At 45.8% G+C, this 26,596-nt stretch overlaps 1 protein-coding gene and 2 long non-coding RNA genes across 9 annotated transcripts in view; 1 reads left to right on the top strand and 2 right to left on the bottom strand.

The window, feature by feature from the left end:
- The window catches only part of PELP1 (proline, glutamate and leucine rich protein 1), a 44,982-nt gene extending 33,230 nt beyond the window's left edge, over window positions 1–11,752 (top strand). For 2 of the 3 annotated variants that reach the window (XM_082440447.1, XM_082440446.1), the window contains exons 4-17: window positions 1,261–1,410; window positions 1,652–1,723; window positions 6,365–6,424; window positions 6,735–6,885; window positions 7,071–7,200; window positions 7,348–7,435; window positions 7,897–7,985; window positions 8,065–8,181; window positions 8,301–8,448; window positions 8,590–8,749; window positions 9,458–9,513; window positions 9,657–9,863; window positions 10,001–11,458; window positions 11,603–11,752. In XM_082440447.1, the coding sequence (XP_082296573.1) occupies window positions 1,261–1,410; window positions 1,652–1,723; window positions 6,365–6,424; window positions 6,735–6,885; window positions 7,071–7,200; window positions 7,348–7,435; window positions 7,897–7,985; window positions 8,065–8,181; window positions 8,301–8,448; window positions 8,590–8,749; window positions 9,458–9,513; window positions 9,657–9,863; window positions 10,001–11,458; window positions 11,603–11,695 (2,979 nt within the window). In that variant the 3' untranslated portion in view covers window positions 11,696–11,752. Of the gene's footprint in view, window positions 1–1,260; window positions 1,411–1,651; window positions 1,724–5,416; window positions 5,966–6,364; window positions 6,425–6,734; window positions 6,886–7,070; window positions 7,201–7,347; window positions 7,436–7,896; window positions 7,986–8,064; window positions 8,182–8,300; window positions 8,449–8,589; window positions 8,750–9,457; window positions 9,514–9,656; window positions 9,864–10,000; window positions 11,459–11,602 lie in introns of those variants that run through there. The other variant, XM_082440448.1, reaches the window with a different exon arrangement.
- On the bottom strand, window positions 8,051–9,649 carry LOC309649901. 2 transcript variants are annotated; one of them, XR_014257353.1, is made up of 3 exons: window positions 9,511–9,649; window positions 8,966–9,112; window positions 8,051–8,189 (listed from the first exon to the last, which is right to left on the bottom strand). It is a non-coding gene; the product is annotated as an uncharacterized lncRNA (long non-coding RNA). The 2 variants fall into 2 exon arrangements; XR_014257354.1 differs by having other exon boundaries at window positions 9,431–9,649.
- LOC309649899 overlaps window positions 9,701–26,596 on the bottom strand; it is a 309,487-nt gene continuing 292,591 nt past the window's right edge. For all 4 annotated transcript variants that reach the window (XR_014257347.1, XR_014257348.1, XR_014257349.1 and 1 more), the window contains one exon: window positions 9,701–9,836. This is a non-coding gene — a long non-coding RNA (uncharacterized lncRNA). The remainder of the gene's footprint in view (window positions 9,837–26,596) is intronic.

The raw sequence follows: 26,596 nt of genomic DNA on the forward strand, positions 1-26,596 counted from the left end.
GGGATTGGAGAGAGGGGGCCAGTTAACAGTGTAAGGTTCTGAGAAGAAGGGAGGGGGGACTATCTAAAGCACCGAGGAGGGATTGTCCTTGGATGGGAGGAGCATCTCCTCTAGTGGGACAGGAGGAAGGAGAGCGGGGATGAGGATGGAGATGGAGTTTTCAGTTTGGTGGTGGGAAGCTGAGGGAGTGCCTGTCTTTGGGCTCCAGCTTTCTCTGAAGTTGCAGGTTGGGTTATACAGAAGTGACGGTGGTGGGAGCGGGGCTGAGGAGCCGAGGGAGTTAACCAGCGAGAGGTGCAGGAGGATTGCTGGACAGTGTTGAGGCCCGCTTGTGGTTGGTAGGCCCACTGAGTCGGACTTTCTAACAAGCATTCTTGTTTGTTTCATTGACACGTGGCATCTGGTCTAGCAGGGGGTAATGTGCTGAAGGCTTTTCCCTTAGATACATGTTAATTTTCTAGAGAAGTCCTTCTAAATTCAAGCCGTTTTTCCTCCATGAGTTCCACAGTAGGTCTGAGACAGCCAGAAGCAAGCTTGGCGAGGTGGGGTGGTTTTGTTTTGGCTGAGACTTTTTTTGTGGTCTGAGAAGTGCTCCTCTCCATTCCTCGCAGGGAAATGTAGTATGGGAGCAGCAAGAAACTCTTGAGATGGTCTAGTCAGGCAGATCTTTAAAGTATGGCTTTGTTACCTTTTTTTTCCCCAAATTCCTCGGACCCTCAGACCCTCAGACACGCATAGTACTAAAATGTGAACACATGTCCTGTCTGTAGATAAATGTGTTACTTCGGATGCTCCATATCTCTAATACACTCTGTCCCCAGTGGATTTTTTTTTTTTTTTAATAAATCTATTTATTTTTGGCTGCGTTGGATCTTTGTTGCTGCGCGTGGGCTTTCTCTAGTTGCGGCGAGCGGAGGCTACTCTTAGTTGTGGTGCGCGGGCTTCTCATTGCGGTGGCTTCTCTTGTTGTGGAGCACGGGCTCTAGGCATGCGGGCTTCAGTAGTTGTGGCGCACGGGCTTAGTTGCTCCACGGCATGTGGGATCTTCCTGGACCAGAGCTCGAACCCGTGTCCCCTGCGTTGGCAGGCGGATTCTTAACCACTGTGCCACCAGGGAAGTCCCTGTCCCTAGTAGATTTGATGGTAATGCTGACGTTAACTGTGGTGTTTGTCAAAAGCCCCATGTTGTCATACCTCTCGTTCCTCCTTTTGGTGACCATGAAGGTGAGGTTGGGAGCATGGGGTGTTGTTGCTCTTTAGTCCCAGGACCCGCCCCCCACGATGGAACTGGCTGTGGCTGTGCTGAGGGACCTACTCCGCTATGCGGCCCAGCTTCCTACACTCTTCCGGGACATCTCCATGAACCACCTCCCTGGCCTTCTCACCTCCCTGCTGGGCCTCAGACCAGAGGTGAGACGCCTCCCCGGTTCCCCCTCCCCTTGGCCCCTCGCATTGCTTGCCCTCACTGACACCCATTAGGTTAAAGAATGTGATGGAAGTGATTGGGGAATAGGATTGAAGAAGTGAGAAGAGGTCGGGGCCAAGAAAAAGTATAAGGAGAAGGGACCCTGAGGGGCGGGTGGTGGGGTGGAGATGGGGTCGGGGGGCATTGGGCTCTCGGCCTCTTCCTTACTTTCTGTTTTTCCCCCAGAGTGAGCTCTCGGCACTGGAAGGAATGAAGGCTTGTATGACCTATTTTCCTCGGGCGTGTGGGTCTCTCAAAGTAAGTGTTCATGGGAATTCGTCTTCCCACCAACATAAACCTTGATAGCCGTCTTACCTCAGATTCCGGTGCTAAGATTTCTAAGCTCCTGTCTCCACAGCTCTAATTATGCCACCTCGTAGCTTTAAATGCGTTCTCATTTAATCCTCACAGATAAAGAAATAGAAATTAAGTAACTTGCCTAAGAACTGATGCCAAAGCTCGGGCTCTTACCCCTGGACTCTTTCCTTTCTCTGCCCTGCTTTCTCTGTACCTCTAGAATGCCCTGCCCATTTTTCTACCATCTTGTTTTACTTTGTTCCTAAAGCTCTTATGATTTCCTCTGGGAAGGCTTCCTGACTTATTACTTCCCTATATCAACTTCCCCAGCGCTTCTCTCTCCTGATTTTCCTGACGAATCTCCCACTCTGTCCCCCGAACTGTCATGGCTGCACAGCAGAGCCTTATTAGGGCAAACAGGCAGGGTGGCCGTGGGTCAGGTGAGGGAGGAAGGAGGTCAGTGAAAGAATTAGAGTTTTATTTTCAAGGAGATAAAATAACAAATATGAATGGTTATGAAATTCTGCCAAAGCAGTAACAGTTAAAGGGCCTTTGGAATTGGTACATTTATTGTTTGCAGAATAATTCGATGCCAACAAGTACCTAAGAACAAATAGGTGTTCTTCTGTCGATTAGATGTTCTCTCTTGTTTTGATACACTCATCATTGCTTGACAAACCGTTGGGCACCCCCTTTCTCAGATGGAAGCACAAACCTATGGAGAACTGGAATTAATGGCAAATTAATAATTTTTTTTGTATAACTCATGTGGTTAATCACAGTAATTGGTAATACTATACTCAGTATTACCAATTAAGGAGGAGTTTGCCATTCTAGTTATCTTGAAAGTAAGCTCACATGGTTCTATGACCAAGTTAAGAAAGTAAAAGGGAAAGGGAACTGGTACTTAGTAGAACTGGTACTCACTATGTGCCAGCCACTCTGCTGTGTGTTTTCTCATTTTACAGTAATTCTGTAGTGCTGGTGTCACCGAATTAAACAGGAGGAAACGGGTCCAGAAGGGTTTGACTAACACAAGCCTGTGTATCTGGTAGTTGTGGAACCAGGGTGCGAGTGAGAACTATTTGTCCTCATGCCCATGTTTTTCCCACCAAACCAAACTCCCCAGGCACTTTTAAGCACGTGGGCAGGATTGACAGACAGGCTTCCACACCGATGCCGGCTCTGATCAGTTGTTAGTGGCTTGGGAAGGATCGTGAGCCTGACGCGGAGCTCTGCGGGCATATGCGCTGTGGTCTGGGAGTGGTACTTGCGGAGACTTTGACACGGAGCTCTGCGGGCATATGCGCTGTGGTCTGGGAGTGGTACTTGCGGAGACTTTGGTAACTGGTTACTTGCAGTATTTGAAAAGCCCTGGAGCAGATGATATTTCTCAGTGAACATGGGTCACGTCCTTGCTGATGCTTTGTTTTCATATGACTGCCACTAATGGCAGGTAGTAGAATCTTTGGGTAGCAGGGCAGGACTTTGTCAAGAAGGCATTTGGAGTAACTTGGGGATTTTATTAAAGTTTTTTTTTTTTTTTAACTAAAGTTTACTAAGTTTAGTTTACTAAACTAAACTTTCTTCTAAAATGCTCTGTAAGTTAACTTCTCAAATTACACAGGCTAGATCTTTGTCTCTGACCCCTCATTGGTCAAAGTATGTGAGGTTTTACTGCATATGCCTGCTTTGATTCAGCTTGGTTTGGGGTTATCTATACCCACCTGCATCCCCCCAGGAAGTGCAGGGAGAACTGAGTGTTATCTGTGGGGTCAAGATTTGAGTAGTCAGACTAGCCTGCCCGTGAGTCCTCTGCTAGTGCCCCTTAATTTTTGTTGTGAGTGGTCAGGAGAATTCATCTATAACTCACAGCCTTTTGTCAGACGTGTAGTTTTTGAAGTTATGGCCTGCATTTTAAGTACCCTCTCCAAACCAAACAACAAAACTTTCATATGTTGTTATGGGGTGCATATGCCTTTATTTCTCTAAGAATACAGTGTCATCTGGAGAACTTCCCTCTGTTGAGGAGTTTGGCTTTGTCTATTGCCAACATGGCAGATAAGAATCTGTCTTGTGTGGAGGCCCCAGGGGCAGTTTGTACTTGAAATGTCTTGCAGACCAGTACTTAGGAAACTGATAATTGGAGTGTTTATCTGTTCTCTATTCCATCCCCCAGAAGCTCCCAGGGCAATTGCAGTCTCCAAGCTCAGGATTACCCCTCCCAAATGAGGTATCTCAAGCATTCTGAGTCCCTGAAGTCAGTCCTGTAGAGGCTTTACCTTTCCTCCTCGACAGATAATTTGTTCCCTGGAATGAGTGGGAAGACTCACCCCACTCTTAAGAGACACCCAGGACATACTGTGTGTGCACGCGGGCTTGCGTTTCAAGTGAAATGTTCCAAGTGAGCCATTACTTTGGTTTGCTTTGCAGGTCATGTGGGGTAGACCTGTGGCCAGAGCCATGTCCCTGTACTTTGCTTGACTGCAGTCACATAAGCAGACTTTTGGTGGCCTCAGCCCAGCTTTTTGACTCAGAGTCTCAGGGAAAGCGTGAGCAGTAAGTTGGCCAAAAGGGCTGAGTGCCACTGTAGATAAGGCTTTGGCGACTCTCTATCAATCATCCTTGGAGAAGCCGGTGAATCAGGAGACCTGTGGGCGGTTGCTGCTTTTGGTTTGAAGTGTTCAGAACCCTACCACACCAGACGTGAAAATGCTTTCCAAGTCCCAAGGGAAACGGTTCTAGGCCTTCTCATACCCTGGGGTCAGCTGTAACAGTGCTTGTCTCATGGTGAGAATCCTGCAATGGAACGTGGGAAACCAGATGTGGTTCCTGCCACAGGGCGATGGCAGGGAGCCCTTGGAGGGCTGCTTTCTGAACCCCACACTGCTAGACCTCCATGCCTGCTTCCTCCCATAAGTCCCCTGCTGCGTGCCTGGTGCCACTGTTGATTTGTCTTCCTTGTCTTCTGGAAGTTTACCTTTGTGCATGTGATGGCCCCATCCCCTGATGAAGTCCATACACCCTAGCCTGGGATTTAAGGCCCCGGCCTGCTTCTCCATGGGCCTCTTGTGAGCCTGTAGCTCTCCTCATGGTGTCCCTCCCTCCGTCTCCTTATCCGGGTCCTCCTTTTCTCCCAAGGCCAGCTCAGTCCTGCCTCCCAGCATCAGTCCCTCCTGACCCTCCCTCTTTGCTTCCAGGTTATTGTTTTCCACACATTTGTCTTCCCGACTGTTACACCCACTGAAGGTGGAAATCCTGTTATACTTCAGTGTTCTCACCCTTTCTGTGCCGGAGACCTCTTCTCCGAATGTTTTTTTTTTTTTTTTTTTAAAACAACAGTTGTAACTTTTTTTTTTATTTATTAATTAATTAATTTTTATGGCCGTGTTGGGTCTTTGTTTCTGCGCAAGGGCTTTCTCTAGTTGTGGCAAGCGGGGGCCACTCTTCATCGCAGTGCGCGGGCCTCTCACTGTCGCGGCCTCTCTCGTTGCGGAGCACAGGCTCCAGACGCACAGGCTCAGTAATAGTGGCTCACGGGCCTAGTTGCTCCGCGGCATGTGGGATCTTCCCAGACCAGGGCTCGAACCCGTGTCCCCTGCATTGGCAGGCAGATTCTCAACCACTGCGCCACCAGGGAAGCCCCTCCGAATGTTTTTAAATCCATAAACTACATGGAATTGCAAGGGACACTGATTCTGTTGAAATGTATACTTTAAAAAATTGTGATTGATAGAGTAGGATGTGCTTCTTTATTAACGCGTCAAATAACAGGATCCAGCAGCAGGTCTGGTAACTAAGTTTCAAATTAGTGATGCACGTGAATGATAATTCAAGATAACTGTTTACAACTATATGTAATGTGAAATGAAAATAAGTGATTTCTGATGGTGACAGTCAGAGGTATTGCTAATACTACTGTGGCTTTTTGTCTACATTTATAGTAAAAAAAAAAAAATTATACTTCATTTACAGGTTAGTGAAAATGATTAAAAAAATTTCCCTTCCATGTTCACAGGCCCCTTTGATTCTACCTCCAGATAGATGGGGCCCCAGTTAAACACTCCTGCGCCGGCGCCTTCACATGGCAGGCGGAGTCCTGTTGTTGGCTAACTGACAGGCCGCTGCTCTGAGATGTGCTACCTCAGTCCTGCCGGGCAGCCTTTCCTTCTCTCTCCACCTTGTCCTGCCCTCACACCTCTGGTTAGTGCCGCAGCTCCCAGCTTGGACCCTTGCTTCTTGTCTGAGCTGGCAGGGAGTTGGGGCGTGGAGGTAGCTGCTTTTCAGTGCTGTGTCTTTGGCTTGAGGGAGATGACTGTCATTTTGCAAAGACTGGCAGGAGGGGGCCCAGTCGTCTGTGGGACACAGGCCTCAAACAGGGAGGCTAAGGACAAGAGGCAACGTTCAGGGTGTCTTTCTACCATGAGAGCATGTCTGCACCCAGGCACGATGCCCCTTAGAGTGTGGTGCTTCCTTGTCTGCAGGAAAGAAAAAGGCCTTAGATCCTGGGCCTCGATTCTGCTGCTGGGAATGGGCAGGGTCTATGTCTCTGGCCCTTGAAGCTGACTCACCACCCTCTCCCTTTCTTTCCCTCTAATCCAGGGCAAGCTGGCCTCATTTTTCCTGTCTCGGGTGGATGCCTTGAGCCCTCAGCTCCAGCAGGTAAAGGGAAAGGAGGGAGATGGAGAGCCTGGGGTCTGAGCTGGAGCTTCTTTTATCTCTCTTTCTTTGTTTTTCTGTCTGTTACTGCTTTTCGACCACAGTCTCACTCCCCTCCCTGTTAAACATACACAGTAAACACAAGTCATGACTTCTGCCCCCGTGTTTCCACCTGTGTCTTTCTGCCCCGTCGTCCCTTCCATTTTCCCTCAGAGCTCTCTTTGATCTCCGTCTTCCTGGGCATTGGTGGGGCTGGGATTCCGTGGCCGGGCTGGATTCCCATCTGACCAGGGTTCCAACCTCTCTCCTGCAGTTGGCCTGTGAGTGTTACTCCCGGCTGCCCTCTCTAGGGGCTGGCTTCTCCCAGGGCCTGAAGCACACGGACAGCTGGGAGCACGAGCTGCACAGCCTGCTGGCCTCTCTGCACAGCCTGCTTGGGGCCCTGTATGAGGGAGCGGAAACGGGTAGGGACTGTGGCTGGTGTGGTCAGTGGCACAGCGGTGAGGGAAGCAGAGGGGTGGTCGGGACAGGCGGGGCCTTTGCGTTCTAGGCAAGAGGAATTAGAATATGGGTGGGTCCTCCACCAGAATGGAGGAGGAGGGGGTGGAAGACAGACCTGGCGTGCGAAGGTGGTTGTGTTTCTGTCCAGCTCCTGCGCAGTATGAAGGCCCTGGGGTGGAGACGCTGCTCTCCCCCTCAGAAGATGGCGATGCCCATGTCCTTCTCCGGCTTTGGCAGAGGTTTTCCGGGCTGGCCCGCTGCCTGGGGCTCATGCTCAGGTGTGTGAGTGTCGGAGGGAGCGAGGGCCTGGAGCAGGAGGGGCTGAGATGGGCGTCATCTTCATCACGAGGAGGGAGGTTGAGGGTGGGTGTGGAGTCCCCCTGGGGACCCTGCGCTGAGGATCTCCCTGCTCTGATTCTCTTTAGCTCCGAGTTCGGGGCTCCCGTGTCCGTCCCCGTGCAGGAAATCCTGGATCTTATCTGCCGGACCCTCAGCGTCAGTGCCAAGAACATCGTAAGTGGAGTTTGTCCCCTGTTCACAGCACTTGCCCAGGATCCAGGGCAGCCAGGCAAGCAGTGTGGGCTGTGGCTCCCAAAGTGATGTTGCCTGAGGTTGCCCCGGCCAGCTCCTTCCCTCTCCAGATGCCGTTATTCCCGTGCTCCCGGCACATGCACAGCAGTGCCGATTCGCTCCCGTGTTGCGGGCGCACTTGTAGCAGATGCTTCCTCAGGGGAGGGTGAGCTGGGGGTCAGCTGCGTCACTGCCGCGAGGTTCGGCCATCCCTCCCTTGTCCTCCTTCCAGGGTCTGTTGAGGAGGATGGCAATTGGATCTTGTTGGGGGAGTTGGGGTCGGGTGTGGGCTCCTTACCTGCGTGCACATGTGTATTTAGTCACATGCGTGTATCCTGTCTGCATTTCTCTTGCTCTGCCTCACTTTCTTTCCCCACTCCTTGCTCTGCTAATTTTTTCCGCAGAGTTTGCTTGGAGATGGTCCCCTGCGGTTGCTGCTGCTGCCCTCCCTCCACCTGGAAGCCTTGGACCTGCTCTCTGCGCTCGTCCTCGCGTGAGTGGGGTCGGGGGGATGCGGTGCAGGGGCTGGGATGTGCTGGGCGCGGGGCTCACTGCTCTGTCTTCGCCCCCAGGTGTGGAGGCCGGCTCTTGCGCTTTGGGGCCCTGATCAGCCGCCTGCTTCCCCAGGTTCTCAATGCCTGGAGCATTGGGAGGGACAGCCTCTCTCCAGGCCAGGAGAGGCCTTACAGGTGACCATCTAGGAATAGAATAAAGAGGAGAGGGTGGGTGAGGGGGTGCCGGTGGACCGGGGGTGCCGGCGGCTGGGACATGACTCCCTTTCACAAGCTGCCCTCTGCTCCTCCCACAGCACCATGCGGACCAAGGTGTACGCTATCCTGGAGCTGTGGGTGCAGGTGTGTGGGGCCTCGGCAGGAGTGCTTCAGGGGGGAGCCTCGGGTGAGGCCCTGCTCACCCACCTGCTCAGTGACATCTCCCCGCCGGCTGACGCCCTCAAAGTGAGTGAGGCCTCTGCCCCTGTCCCGGAACCCCCTCCTGCACCCCTTGTCCTCGCCAGCCTCGTCACCAGACACTGCCTTCTGACTGTCCTGCCTTCCTGTTGGCCTGTGTGTGTGATTTATGTTCCCCTCCCCCGCCAGCTGCGCAGTCCCCGGGGGAGCCCTGATGGGGGTTTGCAGACCGGGAAGCCCAGCGCCCCCAAGAAGCTAAAGCTGGATATGGGGGAGGCTATGGCCCCGCCCAGCCACCGGAAAGGGGACAGCAATGCCAACAGTGACGTGTGTGCAGCTGCGCTGAGAGGTGGGTGAGGCCTGGGCCCTGCACCTCGGCGCACCGGGATGGCCTGGGGTGGTAGCCCCGAGCCAGTCGTTGAGGTGGAGGGTACAGAAAACATGCACACCCAGCTACGAGCCTGTGGAGAAGCCATGCCACCCCCCAGGGCTGCAGGGGGAATCTTGGGTCCTGCTGTTAGAGGGAGTGCTGGTGTCGACACTGCCCCTCCAGGGTCTCAGTTACCTTTGTTCGTGCATCCCCTCTCCGTGCCAAGTGCTGTTCTAGTACAGGAGGGTGGGGCCAGGAACAGGACGAAATCCCTGGGCTGTGGAGCTTACACTCCCCAGGCGGGCTGCTCAGTGGGCTTCCTGCTCTGACACAGTCGCTAATCTGGACGCAGAAGTGACTTTCTTTTGGGTCCCGTGTATTTCACTGCCCTCCAACCCCACCCCCGTGTGAAGGAAAGTGCCAGCTCTCCCCAGATACATAAATGTACGTTTATAATGTACCTCCATCATCTATCTCATTTACATAATGTTGTCAACAGCCTTAGGTAGTAGGGGTACGTTTAGGATCCCCATTTTATAGCTGAGAAAACAAACTAAGAGGAGTTAGGTGACTTGCCCGAGGTGGGCGCGGCAGAGCGGGGCGCTCAGCTGGGGCCACGCGCTTCGGAAGCCCTGGCTCGTCATCGTGTTAGCCGCCCACCTCCAACGTACTGGCCTCCTTCCCCAGGCCTCAGCCGGACCATCCTCATGTGCGGGCCTCTCATCAAGGAGGAGACTCACAGGGTGAGTGGAGCCTGGTGCCCACGGAGGTGGGAGGGGCCGCTGCCCTGTGCCTGTGGGGGGCTCATCCACGCCGGGGAGTAGGCCCCGGAGAAGGGTTGGCTCGTCTCAGTGTCATCGCAAGGTGTGCTCTCTGTCCTTTTCAGAGACTGCATGATCTGGTCCTCCCACTGGTCATGGGCGTCCAGCAGGGCGAGGTCCTAGGCAACTCCCCGTATACCAGCTCGCGCTGCCGCCGGGAACTCTACCGCCTGCTGCTGGCTCTGCTGCTGGCGCCTTCTCCTCGCTGCCCGCCTCCGCTCGCCTGTGCCCTGCAGGCCTTCTCCCTGGGCCAGAGAGAAGACAGCCTTGAGGTAACTGCGGAGTGTGGCCAAATCCACCTCGTGGGTTCCTGGATTCTCTTGTTTCTGATGCTGGTCGGCATTCCCTCCCTGGTGCCATGAAGGCCTGTATCCCTGATGCTCGCTCTCGCCCTTTTTTCCCTCCTCAGGTCTCCACTTTCTGCTCAGAAGCACTGGTGACCTGTGCAGCTCTGACCCATCCCCGGGTTCCTCCCCTGCAGACCATGGGCCCTGCCTGCCCCACCCCTGCCCCAGTTCCCCCTCCTGAGGCTCCATCTCCATTCAGGGCTCCAGCTTTTCATCCCCCAGGCCCCATGCCCTCGGTGGGTCCCATGCCCTCGGTTGGTCCCATGCCCTCAGCGGGCCCCATGCCTTCCCCAGGCCCTGTACCCCCAGCGGGCCCCATGCCCTCAGCGGGCCCCATGCCCCCAGCACGCCCTGGACCTCCAGCCACAGCCAACCACTTAGGCCTCTCCGTCCCAGGCCTGGTGTCTGTATCCCCCCGGCTCCTTCCTGGCCCTGAGAACCACCGGGCAGGCTCAAATGAGGACGCCGTCCTTGCCCCTAGTGGCACTCCTCCACCTACTATACCCCCAGATGAAACTTTTGGGGGAAGGGTGCCCAGACCAGCCTTTGTCCACTATGACAAGGAGGAGGCATCCGATGTGGAGATTTCCTTGGAAAGCGACTCTGATGACAGTGTGGTGATCGTGCCTGAGGGGCTGCCACCCCTGCCACCCCCACCCCCCTCGGGTACCACACCCCCCCCTGCAGCCCCGGTCGGGCCACCAACAGCCTCCCCTCCTGTGCCAGCCAAGGAGGAGCCAGAAGAGCTGCCTGCAGCACCGGGGCCTCTCCCTCCGCCTCCTCCCCCTCCTGTTCCTGGCCCTGTGGCACTCCCACCACCCCAGCTGGTCCCTGAAGGGACTCCTAGTGGCGGAGGACCCCCAGCCCTGGAAGAAGATTTGACAGTTATTAATATCAACAGCAGTGATGAGGAGGAGGAGGAGGAGGAGGAAGAGGAGGAGGAGGAGGAAGAGGAGGAGGAGGATTTTGAGGAGGAGGAGGAGGATGAAGAAGAGTATTTTGAAGAGGAAGAAGAAGAGGAAGAAGAGTTTGAGGAGGAGTTTGAGGAAGAGGAAGGTGAGTTAGAGGAGGAAGAAGAGGACGAGGACGAGGAGGAAGAGGTGGAAGAGGTGGAGTTCGGCCCGGCGGGCGGGGAGGTGGAAGAAGGAGGGCCTGCACCCCCAAGCCTGCCTCCAGCTCTGCCCCCTGCCGCGTCCCCCAAGGTGCAGCCGCAGCCAGAACCGGAACCCGGGCTGCTGCTGGAAGTGGAGGAGCCAGGGGCTGAGGAGGGGCCTGGGGCCGAGACGGCCCCCACACTGGCCCCTGAGGTGCTCCCCTCCCAGGGGGAGGTGGAGAGGGAAGGGGGGAGCCCCCCTGCAGTGCCACCACCTCAGGAGCTTGTTGAAGAGGAGCCCTCTGTGCCCCCAACCCTGCTGGAAGAGGGGGCCGAGGGTGGGGGTGACAAGGTACCACCCCCACCAGAAGCATCTGCAGCAGAAGAGATGGAGACAGAGGTGGAGGCGGCAGCTCTCCAGGAAAAGGTGAGCGGGCTGGGTGGGGAGGGTGGCTAGGGTGGGAAGGCACAGCGGTGGGGAGAAGTGGTGCTAGCTGCTTGTGCAGCCTGACCCACTCTTCAGTGTATGTGTATGTGACTGTTTTGGATTTTGTGTCTTTGTCCCTTAAAGGAGCAGGATGACACAGCTGCCATGCTGGCTGACTTCATCGACTGCCCCCCTGATGATGAGAAGCCACCACCTGCCACAGAGCCTGATGCCTAGCCCTCTCCCACACCTCCCACTCTTCGTTTCCAATAAAGTTATGTCCTTGGATAGCAACTGCTGCTTCTGCCTTTTGCCACCACAGTGTCCCCAGCCAGAAGCCCAAATGTCTGCTGGGCTTGTCCTGTACCCATAGTGTTTCCCAAATGTGTCCATGGCTGTCCTGTTAGCTCCACTGTCCAGAAGAGGAGCCATTGACTTACAGGGGTAACGGCCTGTCCTGTTGCTCAGCAAGTCAGTGTCACAAGTTTCAAAGTTTTGCCTGGTGCTCTTGCTGATGCTAAGTGTGTGCTGGGTTGCCTGGAGAAGGAGAAGGAAGTAGCCCTGCTTCTGTTAGTAATCCAGCTGTGGGAGTATGTGGGAAATTTATGGGATTAAGTGTCCTAGTGAGTGAACCTGTGTAAACACACATACACAGCCCCTTGGTCTGAAAGAGCAGGCTAAGTGACTGTGATGGAACTTGAGAAAATTACGATAAAGTACAGAGGAGTTTAATCATTGACTTCTGTGAACTGGGAACTTGGGTGTCCCACATTATAGGGGCATCCATCGTGGATATGGGGGATGAGCTCTATTCTGGGACTGGTCCTTCCAGTGACAACATCCCTGCCCAACACCTCCCTGGCAGGAATTCGACAAGCTCACCCCTAGCCTTCCTACTCACTCTTGAGATTTGGACATTTCCCAGCCAGTCTCTGATCCCTTTAGGCATTTATAGACTATATGTATTCTAGGACTTGTTGGGGTGCACTTGTGCGCATCACCCAGAGTTGTGTATGTGAGAGGGTATTGAGGTTTATGGGCTTGAGGTAGATGCCTCGTGGTTTTTTCAGTCTGTGAACATGAGTAAAGTGCCTTGGAAATGCAGAAAGGGTAGTGACTTCCCAACTGCCTGTATCCTGAAGGGTCTCTTTGAGAAGTGACATTTGTGCTAATTTTTGGAAGATTAGTAGGGGTTTAAAAAAATTTTCCACCCCCTCGGAGGGAGGAGACAAAATGGCGGAGTAGGAACTTGAGTTCACCTCCTCACAGGAAAACACCAAAATCACAACTAACAGCTGAATAATCATCAACAAAAGACTGGAACCTACCAAAAAAGATAATCTACATCCAAAGACAAAGAAGAAGCCACAACAAGACGGTAGGAGGGGTGCTTTTGCGATACCAAATCCCATACCCACCAGGTGGGTGACCCACAAGCTGGAAAATAATTATATCGAAGAGGTTCTCTCACGAGTGAGCGTTCTGAGCCTCGTGTCAGGCTCCCCAGCCTGGGGGGTCTGGCCTCGGGAGGAGGAGCCACTAGAGCTATTTGGCTTTGAAGACCAGTGGGCCTTGAGTGCAGGAGCTACACAGGACTGGGGGAAACAGAGACTCCATTCTTGGAGGGCACACACAAGGTTTTGCATGCACTGGGACCCAGGGCAAGGCAGTGACCTCCTTAGAAGCCTGGGCCAGACCTACCTGTTTGTCGTGGAGGGTCTCCTGGGGAGGTGGGGGTTGGCTGTGGCTCACTGTGTGGGCAAGGACACTGGTGGCAGAGGCCCCAGGGAATATTCATTGATGTGAGCTCTCCCAGAGGTCGCCGTTTTGGCATGGAGACCTGGCCCCACTCAACAGCCTGCAGGCTCCCAGGCCAAACAACCAACAGTGTCGGAAGCCAGCCCCAGCCATCAGCAGACAGGCTGCCTAAAGATGTCCTGAGCACACAGCTGCCTCTAAACACACCCCTTGAAATGGCCCTGTCCACCAGAGGGCCGAGATCCAGGTCCACCCACCAGTGGGCAGGCACCAGTCCCTCCCACCAGGAAGCCTACACAAGCCCCTGGACCAACCTCGCCCACCAGGGGCAGACACCAGAAGGATAAGGAACTACAAGTCTGCAGCCTGAAACGGAAACCACAAACACAGAAGGTTAGACAAAATGAGACAGCAGAGAAATACGTTCCATAGGAAGGAACAAGATAAAACCCCAGAAGAACACCTAAGTGAAGTGGAGATAGGCAATCTGCCTGAAAAAGAATTCAGAGAATGAGAGTAAAGATGATGCAAGATCTCAGAAAAAGAATGGAAGCACAGACCAAGAAGATACAAGAAATGTTTAACAAGGAGCTAGAAGATTTAAAGAACAAGGAGACAGAAGATTTAAAGAACAGATGAACAATACAATAACTGAAATGAAAAATACACTAGAGGGAATCAATAGCAGAATAAATGAGGCAGAAGAATAAATAAGTGAGTTGGAAGACAGATTGGTGGAAATCACTGCTGCAGAACAGAATAAAGAAAAAAGAATGAAAAGAAACTAGGACAGTCTTAAGAGGCCTCTGGGACAACATTAAACGCACCAACATTTACATTATAGGGGTCCCAGAAGGAGAAGAGCGAGAGAAAGGGCCTGAGAAAATATTTGAAGAGAGAGCTGAAAACTTCCCTAACACAGGAAGGGAAACACTCATGTCCAGGAAGCGCAGAGAGTCCCATACAGAATAAACCTAAGGAGGAACATGCCAAGACACATATTAATCAAACTGATGAAAATTAAAGACAGAGAAAATATTAAAAGCAATAAAGAAAAAGCAGCAAATAACATACAAGGGAATCCCCATATGGTTATCAGCTGAATTTTCAGCACAACCCTGCAGGCCAGAAAGGAATAGCACAATATATTTAGCGATGAAAGGGAAAAACCTACAACCAAGAATACTTGACCCAGCAAGGCTCTCATTCAGATTCGACAGAGAAATCAAAAGCTTTACAGACAAGCAAACGCTAAGAGAATTCAGCACCACCAAACCAGCTTTACAACAAATGCTAAAGGAACTTCTCTAGGTGGAAAAGAAAAGGTCACAATCAGAAACAAGAAAATTACAAATCGTAAAGGCAAAAGTATAGTAAAGGTAGGAAATCATCCACACACAAATATGATATCAAAACCAGCAATTGTGAGAAGAGGAGAGCACAAATGCAGGATACTGGATATGCATTTGAAATTAAGAGACCGGTAACTTCAAATGATCCTGTATATATACAGACTGCTGTATCAAAACCTCATGGTAACTGTAGATAAAAAATCTACAATAGATACACACACAAAAAAGAAAAAGCAATCCAAACACAACTCTAAAGATAGTCATCAAATCCCCAGAGAAGAGAATGAAAGAGGAAGGGAAGAAAAAAGACTTACAAACCAAATCCTAACAATTAACAAAATGGCAACAACAACATACATATCGATAATTACCTCAAATGTAAATAGATTAAATGCTCCAACCAAAAGACATAGACTGGCTGAATGGATTAAGAAAAACAAGACCCGTATATGCTGTCTACAAGAGACCCACTTCAGATCTAGGGACACATATAGACTGAAAGTGAGGGGATAGAAAAAGATATTTCATGCAAATGGAAATTGAAAGCTGGAGCAGCAATACTCATATCAGACAAAATAGACTTTAAAATAAAGAATGTTACAAGAGACAAAGAAGGACACTACATAATGATCAAGGGATCCAAGAAGAAGATATAACAATCATAAATATATATGCACCCAATATAGCAGCACCTCAATATATAAGGCAAATGCTAACATCCATAAAAGGAGAAATTGACAGTAACAGTAATAGTGGGGGACTTTAACACCCCACTTACATCAATGGACAGACCATCCAGACAGAAAATCAATAAGGAAACACAGGTCTTAAATGACACATTAGACCCGATGGACTTAATTGATATTTATAGAACATGCCATCTGAAAGCAGCAGAATACATATTCTTCTCAACTGCACATGGAACATTCTCCAGGACTGATCACATGCTGGCCACAAAGCAAACTGCAGTAAATTTAAGAAAATTGAAATAGGACTTCCCTGGTGGCGTAGTGGTTAAGAATCCGCCTGCCAATGCAGGGGACACGGGTTTGCACCCTAGTTGGGGACGATCCCACATGCCACGGAGCAACTAAGCCCGTGCGCCACAACTACTGAGCCTGTGCTCTACAGCCCGTGTGCCACAACTACTGAGCCTGTGTGCCACAACTACTGAAGCCCACACGCCTAGAGCCTGTGCTCCGCAACAAGAGAAGCCACCGCAGTGAGAAGCCTGTGCACCACAACGAAGAGTAGCCCCCACTCGCCGCAACTAGAGAAAGCCTGCATGCAGCAACAAAGACCCAATGCAGCCAAAAATAAATAAATAAACTTATAAAAGAAAATTGAAATCGTATCAAGCATCTTTTCTGACCACAACGCTATGAGATTAGAAATCAACTATAAGAAAAAAACTGCAAAAAAACACAAACACGTGGAGGCTGAACAATATGTTACTAAACAACCAGTGGAACACCACAGAAATCAAAGAGGAAATAAAAAAATACCTAGAGACAAATGAAAACGAAAACACAATGATCCAAAACCTTTGGGACGTAGCAAAAGCAATTCTAAGAAGGAAGTTTATAGCAATACAATCTTACCTCAGGAAAAATGAAAAATCTCAAATAAACAACCTAACCTTACCCCTAAAGCAACTAGAGGAAGAAGAACAAACAAAACCCAAAGTTAGTAGAAGGAAAGAAATCATAAAGATCAGAGAAGAAATAAATGAAATATAAATGATCAGGTCTCTTTATGTGAGAATATAATACTAGGCTATACTGTTAAAAAAAAAAAAAAGAAATAAATGAAATAGAGATGAAGAAAACAATAGAAAAGATCAATGGAACTAAAAGCTGCTCTTTGAAAATATATACAAAATTAATAAACCTTCACCCAGACTCATCAAGAAAGAAAAGGGAAAGGGCTCAAATTGGTAAAATTAGAAATGAAAAAGAAATTACAACTGACACCACAGAAATGCAAAGGATCATAAGAGACTACTACAAGCAACTATATGCCAATAAAATGGACAACCTAGAAGAAATGGACAAATTCTTAGAAAGGTACAATCTTCCAAGACTGAACCAAGAAGAAATAGAAAATATGAACAGACCAATCACAAGTACTGAAATTGAAACTGTGATTAAAAAACTTCCAACAAGCAAAAGTCCAGGACCAGATGATTTCACAGGCGAATTCTATCAAACATTTAGAGAAGAGTGAACACCTACCCTTCTGAAACTATTCCAAAAAATTGCAGAGGAACACTCCCAAACTCATTCTCTGAGGCCACCATCATCAACCCTGATACCAAAACCAAAGATACCACAAAAAAAGAAAACTACAGGCCAATAACACTGATGAACATAGACGCAAAAATTCTCAACAAAATACTGGCAAACCGAATCCAACAATACATTAAAAGGATCATACACCACAATCAAGTGGCATTTATCCCAGGGATGCAATGATTTTTCAATATCCACAAATCAATCAGTGTGATACACCACATTAACAAATTAAAGAATAAAAACCATACGATCATCTCAGTAGATGCAGAAAGAGCTTTTGACAAAATTCAGTACCCATTTATGATAAAAAAAAAAACTCTCCAGAAAGTGTACATAGAGGGAACCTACCTCAACATAATAAATGCCATATATGACAAACTCACAGCTAACATCATACTCAATGGTGAAAAGCTGAAAGCATTTCCTCTAAGATCAGTAACAAGACAAGGATGTCCACTCTTGCCACTTTTATTCAGCATAGTTTTGGAAGTCCTAGCCATGGCAATCAGGGAGAAATAAAGAGATAAAAGGAATCCAAATTGGAAAAAAAGAAGTAAAACTGTCACTGTTTGCAGATGACATGATACTATCCATAGAAAATCCTAAAGATGCTACCAGAAAACTACTAGAGCTCATCAATGAATTTGGTAAGGTTACAGGATACAAAATTAATACACAGAAATCTGTTGCATTTCTATATACTAACAATGAAAGATCAGAAAGAGAAATTAAGGAAACAATCCCATTTACTATCACACCCAAAAGAATAAAATACCTAGGAATAAACCTACCTAAGGAGGCGAAATACCTGTACTCTGAAAACTATAAGATGCTGATGAAAGAAATCAAAGATGACACAAACAGATGGAAGGATATACTATGTTCTTGGATTGGAAGAATCAGTATTATCAAAATGATTATACCACCCAAGGCAATCTACAGATTCAATGCAATCCCTATCAAATTACCAATGGCATTTCCCACAGAACTAGAACAAAAATTTTTTAATTTGTATGGAAACACAAAAGACCCTGAATAGCCAAAGCAATTCTGAGACAGAAAAACGGAGCTGGAGAAATCAGACGCCCTGACTTCAAACTATACTACAAAACTACAGTAATCAAGACAGTATGATGCTGGCACAAAAACAGAAATATACATCAATGGAACAGGATAGAGAGCCCAGAAATAAACCCACACACCTATGGTCAATTAATCTATGACAAAAGAGGAAAGAATATACAATGGAGAAAAGATGGTCTCTTCAGTAAGTGGTGCTGGGAAAACTGGACAGGTACATGTAAAAGAATGAAATTAGAACCTTCTCTAACACCATATACAAAAATAAACTCAAAATGGATTAAAGACCTAAATGTAACACCAGATACTATAAAACCCTTAGAGGAAAACAGAGGCAGAACACTCTTTGACATGAATCACAGCAAGATCTTTTTGGATCTACCTCATAGAGTAATGAAAATAAAAACAAAAATAAACAAATGGGACCTAATGAAACTTAAAAGCTTTTGCTTAGCAAAGGAAAGCATAAACAAAATGAAAAGACAACCCACAGAATGGGAGAAAATATTTGCAAACAAAGCAACCAACAAAGGATTAATCTCCACAATATTCAAACAGCTCATGCAGCTCAATATCAGAAAAAATAAAAAAGAACAACAACAAAACAAACAACCCAATCAAAAAATGGGCAGAGGGCTTCCCTGGTGGTGCAGTGGTTGAGAATCTGCCTGCCAATGCAGGGGACACAGGTTCGAGCCCTGGTCTGGGAGGATCCCACATGCTGTGGAGCAACTGGGCCCGTGCACCACAACTACTGAGCCTGCGCGTCTGGAGCCTGTGCTCCGCAACAAGAGAGGCCGTGATAGTGAGAGGCCAGCACACCGTGATGAAGAGTGGCCCCCGCTTGCCACAACTAGAGGAAGCCCTCGCACTGAAACAAAGACCCAACACAGCCAATAAATAAATAAATAAATAAATAAAATTAAAGGTGCTAATAATTAAAAAAAAAAAAAAGGGCAGAGGATCTAAATAGACATTTTTCCAAAGAAGACATACAGATGGCCAAGAGGCACATGAAAAGATGCTCAACATCACTAATTATTAGAGAAATGCAAATCAAAACTACAATGAGGTATCACCTCACACCGGTCAGAATGGCCATCATCAAAAAATCCACAAACAGGGACTTCCCTGGTGGTCCAGTGGTTAAGAGTCCATGCTCCCAATGCAGGGGGGCCCGGGTTTGGGGAACTAGATCCCACATGATGCAACTAAGAGCCCGCATGCCACAACTAAGAGATCCTACATGCCACAACTAAAGATCTCATGTGTCACAAATAAAAAGATCCCGCATGCCACAATGAAGATCCTGCGTGCTGCAACTAAGACCTAGTGCAGCCAAATAAATAAATAAGCTTTTAAAAATCTACAAACAATAAATGCTGGAGAGGGTGTGGAGAAAAGGGAACCCTCCTACACTATTGGAGGGAATGTAAATTGGTACAACTACTATGGAGAACAGTATGGAGGTTCCTTAAAAAACTAAAAATAGAACTACAATATCATCCAGCAATCCCACTCTTGGGCATGTATCTGGAGAAAACCGTAATTCAAAAAGATACATGGAGCTCTACCCACCACCAGAGCCTCCCATCAAGCCTCTTAGATAGCGTCAACCACCAGAGGGCAGACAGCAGAAGCAAGAATAACTACAATCCTGCAGCCTGTGGAACAAAAACCACATTCACAGAAAGATAGACAAGATGAAAAGGCAGAGGGCTATATACCAAATGAAGGAACAAGATAAAACCCCAGAAAAACAACTAAATGAAGTGGAGATAGGCAGCCTTCCAGAAAATAAATTCAGAATAATGATAGTGAAGATGATCCAGGACCTCGGAATAAGAATGGAGGCAAAGGTTGAGAAGATGCAAGAAATGTTTAACAAAGACCTAGAAGAATTAAAGAACAAACAAACAGAGATGAACAATACAATAACTGAAATGAAAACTACACTAGAAGGAATCAATAGCAGAATAACTGAGGCAGAAGAACAGATAAGTGACCTGGAAGACAGAATGGTGGAATTCACTGCTGCAGAACAGACTAAAGAAAAAAGAATGAAAAGAAATGAAGACAGCCTAAGAGACCTCTGGAACAACATTAAACACAACAACATTCGCATTATAGGGGTCCCAGAAGGAGAAGAGAGAGAGAAAGAACCAGAGAAAATATTTGAAGAGATTATAGTTGAAAACTTCCCTAACATGGGAAAGGAAATAGCCACCCAAGTCCAGGAAGCACAGACAGTCCCATACAGGATAAACCCAAGGAGAAACATGCTCAGACACATAGTAATCAAATTGGCAAAAACTAAAGACAAAGAAAAATTATTGAAAACAGCAAGGGAAAAATGACAAATAACATACAAGGGAACTCCCATAAGGTTAACAGCTGATTTCTCAGCAGAAACTCTACAAGCCAGAAGGGAGTGGCATGACATACTTAAAGTGATGAAAGGGAAGAACCTACAACCAAGCTTACTCTACCCGGCAAGGATCTAATTTAGATTTGATGGAGAAATCAAAAGCTTTACAGACAAGCAAAAGCTAAAAGAATTCAGCACCACCAAACCAGCCCTACAACAAATGCTAAAGGAACTTCTCTAAGTGGGAAACACAAGAGAAGAAAAGGACCTACACAAACAAACCCAAAACAATTAAGAAAATGGTCATAGGAACATACATATTGATAATTACCTTAAAAGGGAATGGATTAAGTGCTCCAACCAAAAGACACAGGCTTGCTGAATGGATACAAAAACAAGACCCATATATATGCTGTCTACAAGAGACCCACTTCAGACCTAGGGACACATACAGACTGAAAGTGAGGGGATGGAAAAAGATATTCCATGCAAATGGAAATCAAAAGAAAGCTGGAGTAGCAATACTCATATCAGATAAAATAGACTTTAAAATAAAGAATGTTACAAGAGACAAGGAAGGACACTACATAATGATCAAGGGATCAAGCCAAGAAGAAGATATAACAATTATAAATATATATGCACCCAACATAGGAGCACCTCAATACATAAGGCAACTTGCTAACAGCTATAAAAGAGGACATCCACAGTAACACAATAATAGTGGGGGACTTTAACACCTCACTTACACCAATGGACAGATAATCCAAACAGAAAATTAATAAGGAAACCCAAGCTTTAAATGACACAATAGACCAGATAGATTTAATTGATATTTATAGGACATTCCATCCAAAAACAGCAGATAACACTTTCTTCTCAAGTGCGCACAGAACATTCTCCAGGATAGATCACATCTTGGGTCACAAATCAAGCCTCAGTAAATTTAAGAAAATTGAAATCATATCAAGCATCTTTTCTGACCACAATGCTATGAGATTAGAAATAAATTACAGGGAAAAAAACATAAAACACACAAACACATGGAGGCTAAACAATACATTACTAAATAACAAAGAGATCACTGAAGAAATCAAAGAGGAAGTAAAAAAATACCTAGAGACAAATGACAATGAAAACACGACGATTCAAAACCTATGGGATGCAGCAAAAGCAGTTCTAAGAGGGAAGTTATAGCTATACAAGCCTACCTAAAGAAACAAGAAAAATCTCAAGTAAACAATCTAACCTTACACCTAAAGGAACTAGAGAAAGAAGAACAAACAAAACCCAAAGTTAGCAGAAGGAAAGAAATCATAAAGATCAGAGCAGAAATAAATGAAATAGAAACAAAGCAAACAATAGCAAAGATCAATAAAACTAAAAGCTGGTTCTTTGAGAAGATAAACAAAATTGATAAACCATTAGCCAGACTCATCAAGAAAAAGAGGGAGAGGACTCAAATCAATAAAATTAGAAATGAAAAAGGAGAAGTTACAACAGACATAGCAGAAATACAAATCATCCTAAGAGACTACTACAAGCAACTCTATGCCAATAAAACGGACAATCTGGAAGAAATGGACAAATTCTCAGGAAGGTATAACCTTCCAAGACTGAACCAGGAAGAAATAGAAAATATGAACAGACCAATCACAAGTCATGAAATAGAAACTGTGATTAAAAATCTTCCAACAAACATAAGTCCAGGACCAGATGGCTTCACAGGTAAATTCTAACAAACATTTAGAGAAGAGCTAACACGCATCCTTCTCAAACTCTTCCAAAAAATTGCAGAGGAAGAAACACTCCCAAACTCATTTTACGAAGCCACCATCACCCTGATACCAAAACCAGACAAAGATACTACAAAAAAAGAAAATTACAGACCAATATCACTGATGAATATAGATGCAAAAATCCTCAACAAAATACTAGCAAACAGAATCCAACAACACATTAAAAGGATCATACACCACGATCAAGTGGGATTTATCTCAGGGATGCAAGGATTCTTCAGTATATGCAAATCAATCAATGTGATACACCATATTAACAAACTGAAGAATAAAAACCAGATGATCATCTCAATAGATGCAGAAAAAGCTTTTGACAAAATTCAACACCCATTTATGATAAAAACGCTCCAGAAAGTGGGCATAGAGGGAACCTACCTCAACATAATAAAGGCCACATACGACAAACCCACAGCAAACATCATTCTCAATGGTGAAAAACTGAGAGCATTTCCTCTAAGATCAGGAACGAGACAAGGATGTCCACTCTCACCACTATTATTCAACATAGTTTTGGAAGTCCTAGCCATGGCAATCAGAGAAGAAAAAGAAATAAAAGGAATCCAAATTGGAAAAGAAGAAGTAAAACTGTCACTGTTTGCAGATGACATGATACTATACATAGAGAATCCTAAAGAGACCACCAGAAAACTACTAGAGCTAATCAATGAATTTGGTAAAGTTGCAGGATACAAAATTAATGCACAGAAATCTCCTGCATTCCTATACACTAATGATGAAAAATCCGAAAGAGAAATTAAGGAAACACTCCCATTTACCATTGCAACAAAAAGAATAAAATACCTAGGAATAAACCTACCTAGGGAGACAAAAGACCTGTATGCAGAAAACTATAAGACACTGATGAAAGAAATTAAAGATGATAGCAACAGATGGAGAGATATACCATGTTCTTGGATTGGAAGAATCAATATTGTGAAAATGACTATACTACCCAAAGCAATCTACAGATTCAATGCAATCCCTATCAAATTACCAATGGCATTTTTTACAGAAGAAGAACAAAAAATCTTAAAATTTGTATGGAGACACAAAAACCCTGAGTAGCCAAAGCGGTATTGAGGGAAAAAAACGGAGCTGGAGGAATCAGACTCCCTGACTTCAGACTATACTACAAAGCTACAGTAATCAAGACAATATGGTACTGGCACAAAAACAGAAACATAGATCATTGGAACAAGATAGAAAGCCCAGAGATAAACCCACACACCTATGGTCAACTAATCTATGACAAAGGAGGCAAAGATATACAATGGAGAAAAGACAGTCTCTTCAATAAGTGGTGCTGGGAAAACTGGACAGCTACATGTAAAAGAATGAAATTAGAATATTCCCTAACAGCATACACAAAAATAAACTCAAAATGGATTCGAGACCTAAATGTAAGACCGGACACTATAAAACTCTTAGAGGAAAACATAGGAAGAACACTCTTTGACATAAATCACAGCAAGATCTTTGTTGATCCACCTCCTAGAGTAATGGAAATAAGAACAAAAAAATAAACACATGGGACCTAATGAAACTTAAAAGTTTTTGCACAGCAAAGGAAACCATAAACAAGATGAAAAGACAACCCTCAGAATGGGAGAAAATATTTGCAAACGAATCAACGGACAAAGGATTAATCTCCAAAATATATAAACAGCTCAGGCAGCTCAATATTAAAGAAACAAACAACCCAATCCAAAAATGGGCAGAGGACCTAAATAGACATTTCTCCAAAGAAGATATACAGATGGCCAAGAAGCACATGAAAAGCTGCTCAACATCACTAATTATTAGAGAAATGCAAATCAAAACTACAATGAGGTATCACCTCACACCAGTTAGAATGGGCATCATCATAAAATCTACAAACAACAAATGCTGGAAAGGGTATGGAGAAAAGGGAACCCTCTTGCACTGTTGGTGGGAATGTAAATTGAAACAGCCACTATGGAGAATAATATGGAGGTTCCTTAAAAAACTAAAAATAGAACTACCATAGGACCCAGCAATCCCACTACTGGGCATATACCCAGAGAAAACCGTAATTCAAAAAGACACATCCACCCCAATGTTCACTGCAGCACTATTTACAATAGCCAGGTCATGGAAGCAACCTAAATGCCCATCGACAGACGAATGGATAAAGAAGTTGCGGTACATATATACAATGGAATATTACTCAGCCATAAAAAGGAACGAAACTGAGTCATTTGTTGAGACGTGGATGGATCTAGAGACTGTCATACAGAGTGAAGTAAGTCAGAAAGAGAAAAACAAATATCGTATATTAACGCATGTATGTGGAACCTAGAAAAATGGTACAGATGAACCGGTTTGCAGGGCAGAAGTTGAGACACAGATGTAGAGAACAAACGTATGGACACCAAGGGGGGAAAACCGCGGTGGGGTGGGGGTGTGCTGAATTGGGCAATTGGGATTGACATGTATACACATGTGTATAAAATTGATGACTGATAAGAAAAAAAAATGGCATGTGATACTTAACAAAGGAAATAAACACACACACATACACACACACAAACACACACACACACACACGTAGAAAAAAACAAAAACAAGATACATGCACTCCAATGTTCACTGCAGCACTATTTACAACAGCCAGACATGGAAGCAACCTAAATGTCCATTGACAGAGGAATGGATAAAGAAGATGTGGTACATATATACAATGGAATATTACTCAGCCATAAAAAGAAATGAAATAATGCCATTTGCAGCAACATGGATGGACCTAGAGATTATCATTCTAAGTGAAGTCAGACAGAGAAAGACAAATATCATATATCACTTACATGTGGAATTTAGGAAGATGATACAAATGAACTTATTTACAAAAGAGAAACAGACTCACAGACTTCAAAACCAAGACTTTGGTTACCAAAGGGGAAAGTGGTGGCGGGGGGGGGGGGGGGGAGAATAAATTAGGACGTTGGGATTAACATACACACACTACTATATATAAAATAGATAACCAACAAGGACCTACTGTACAGCACAGGGAACTCTACTCAATATTCTGTAATAACCTATATGGGAAAAGAATCTGAAAAAGAATGGATACATGTATAACTGAACCACTCTGCTGTACACCTGAAACTAACACAACATTGTAAATCAACTATACCTCAATATAAAATAAAAATTAAATTTAAAAAGAGGTAATTATTATGGATGGTTATACCATTTATGCAAAAATAAAGTACAAATTTAAATTGTCAAAAAAATTTTCCCCTCAACTTGTTATTTTGAAAAATTTTAAACCTGCAGAAAAGCTGAAAGAACAGTACAGTATATAACCTTTCCATGGATTGACCAATTAACCTTTGCCATGTGAGTTTTTATCTCTGTAACTACGTCTGTATCTACGTGTAGACGTGTATTTACACATGCACGTATGTCTCTATAATCAATACATTTATATCTATACACATTTTTTTGTTGTTGGATCACATAAAAGTTGCAGACAGCATCGCCCCTCACCTCTAAACTCTTCAGCATTATCTCCTAAGATGAAGGACATTTTTCTACATAATCACAATACCACTAACAAACCTAAGAAAAGTAACAGTAATTCAATAGTACCAACTATATACAGTTGACCCTTGAACAACGTGGGGGGTTAGGGGTGCCAACCCTCTGAGCAGTCAAAACAGAGTTGGCCCTCTGCATCCGAAGTTCTGCATCTGAGGAGTCAACCAACCTCAGATCATGTATTACTGTAGTATTTACAAGTGGAAAAAAAAGTGTGTAAGTGGACCCATGCAGTTGAAATCCTCATTGTTCAAGGGTCAGCTGTAGTGTGGTATTCAAATTTCCTTATATTTTTAAAAAATGTCTTTTACAGCTGTTTGTTTTTTAGGTGGAGGGGGCTTAAGGATCACCACAAGGACAAAGGTGCATAGGTGTGAAAACTCCTGCAATAGTGATTTTTCAAAAATGCAAAGAACCTGAATCCTGGAAGCTGTAGATAGGTAAAGTTGACTGACATTGACCCTGAGGAAGACGCCAGAACAGAAAATTTTCTAATTTAAATTGTATTCTGAATGGATAATATATTCACTTGGTTCAAAACTCAAGAGGTACAAAACGTTTGTTGAAAAGTCTTCTTGCCCCTGTTCTCTAGTCACCCAGACTTTTTTACCTGAGCAGCCAGTATTAGCAGTTTTATATTTTCTTCCAGAGATAATGTATGCATACACAAGCAAATATGAAAATACTTCCCTTTTTCACACAAGTAGTAGTGTTTTATCACTTAATATAAATCATATAATTTCACTAAGTCATGGGGTTGATTCCTTTGACAAATACTGAGTACCAGTTATGTACTAGGTACTGCTCTCTCATTAATACATATATTTTGAAATAATTATAGATTCACAGGAGGTTGCAAAGTCTAGAGGGGGTGGGAGTGACAAAGCCCCCTTCGCCATTTTTCCCAGCTTTACATGTTTATA

Source organism: Balaenoptera physalus (genome assembly GCF_965194825.1).
Source record: "Balaenoptera physalus genome assembly, chromosome: 20".
Taxonomy (NCBI): Eukaryota; Metazoa; Chordata; class Mammalia; order Artiodactyla; family Balaenopteridae; genus Balaenoptera; species Balaenoptera physalus.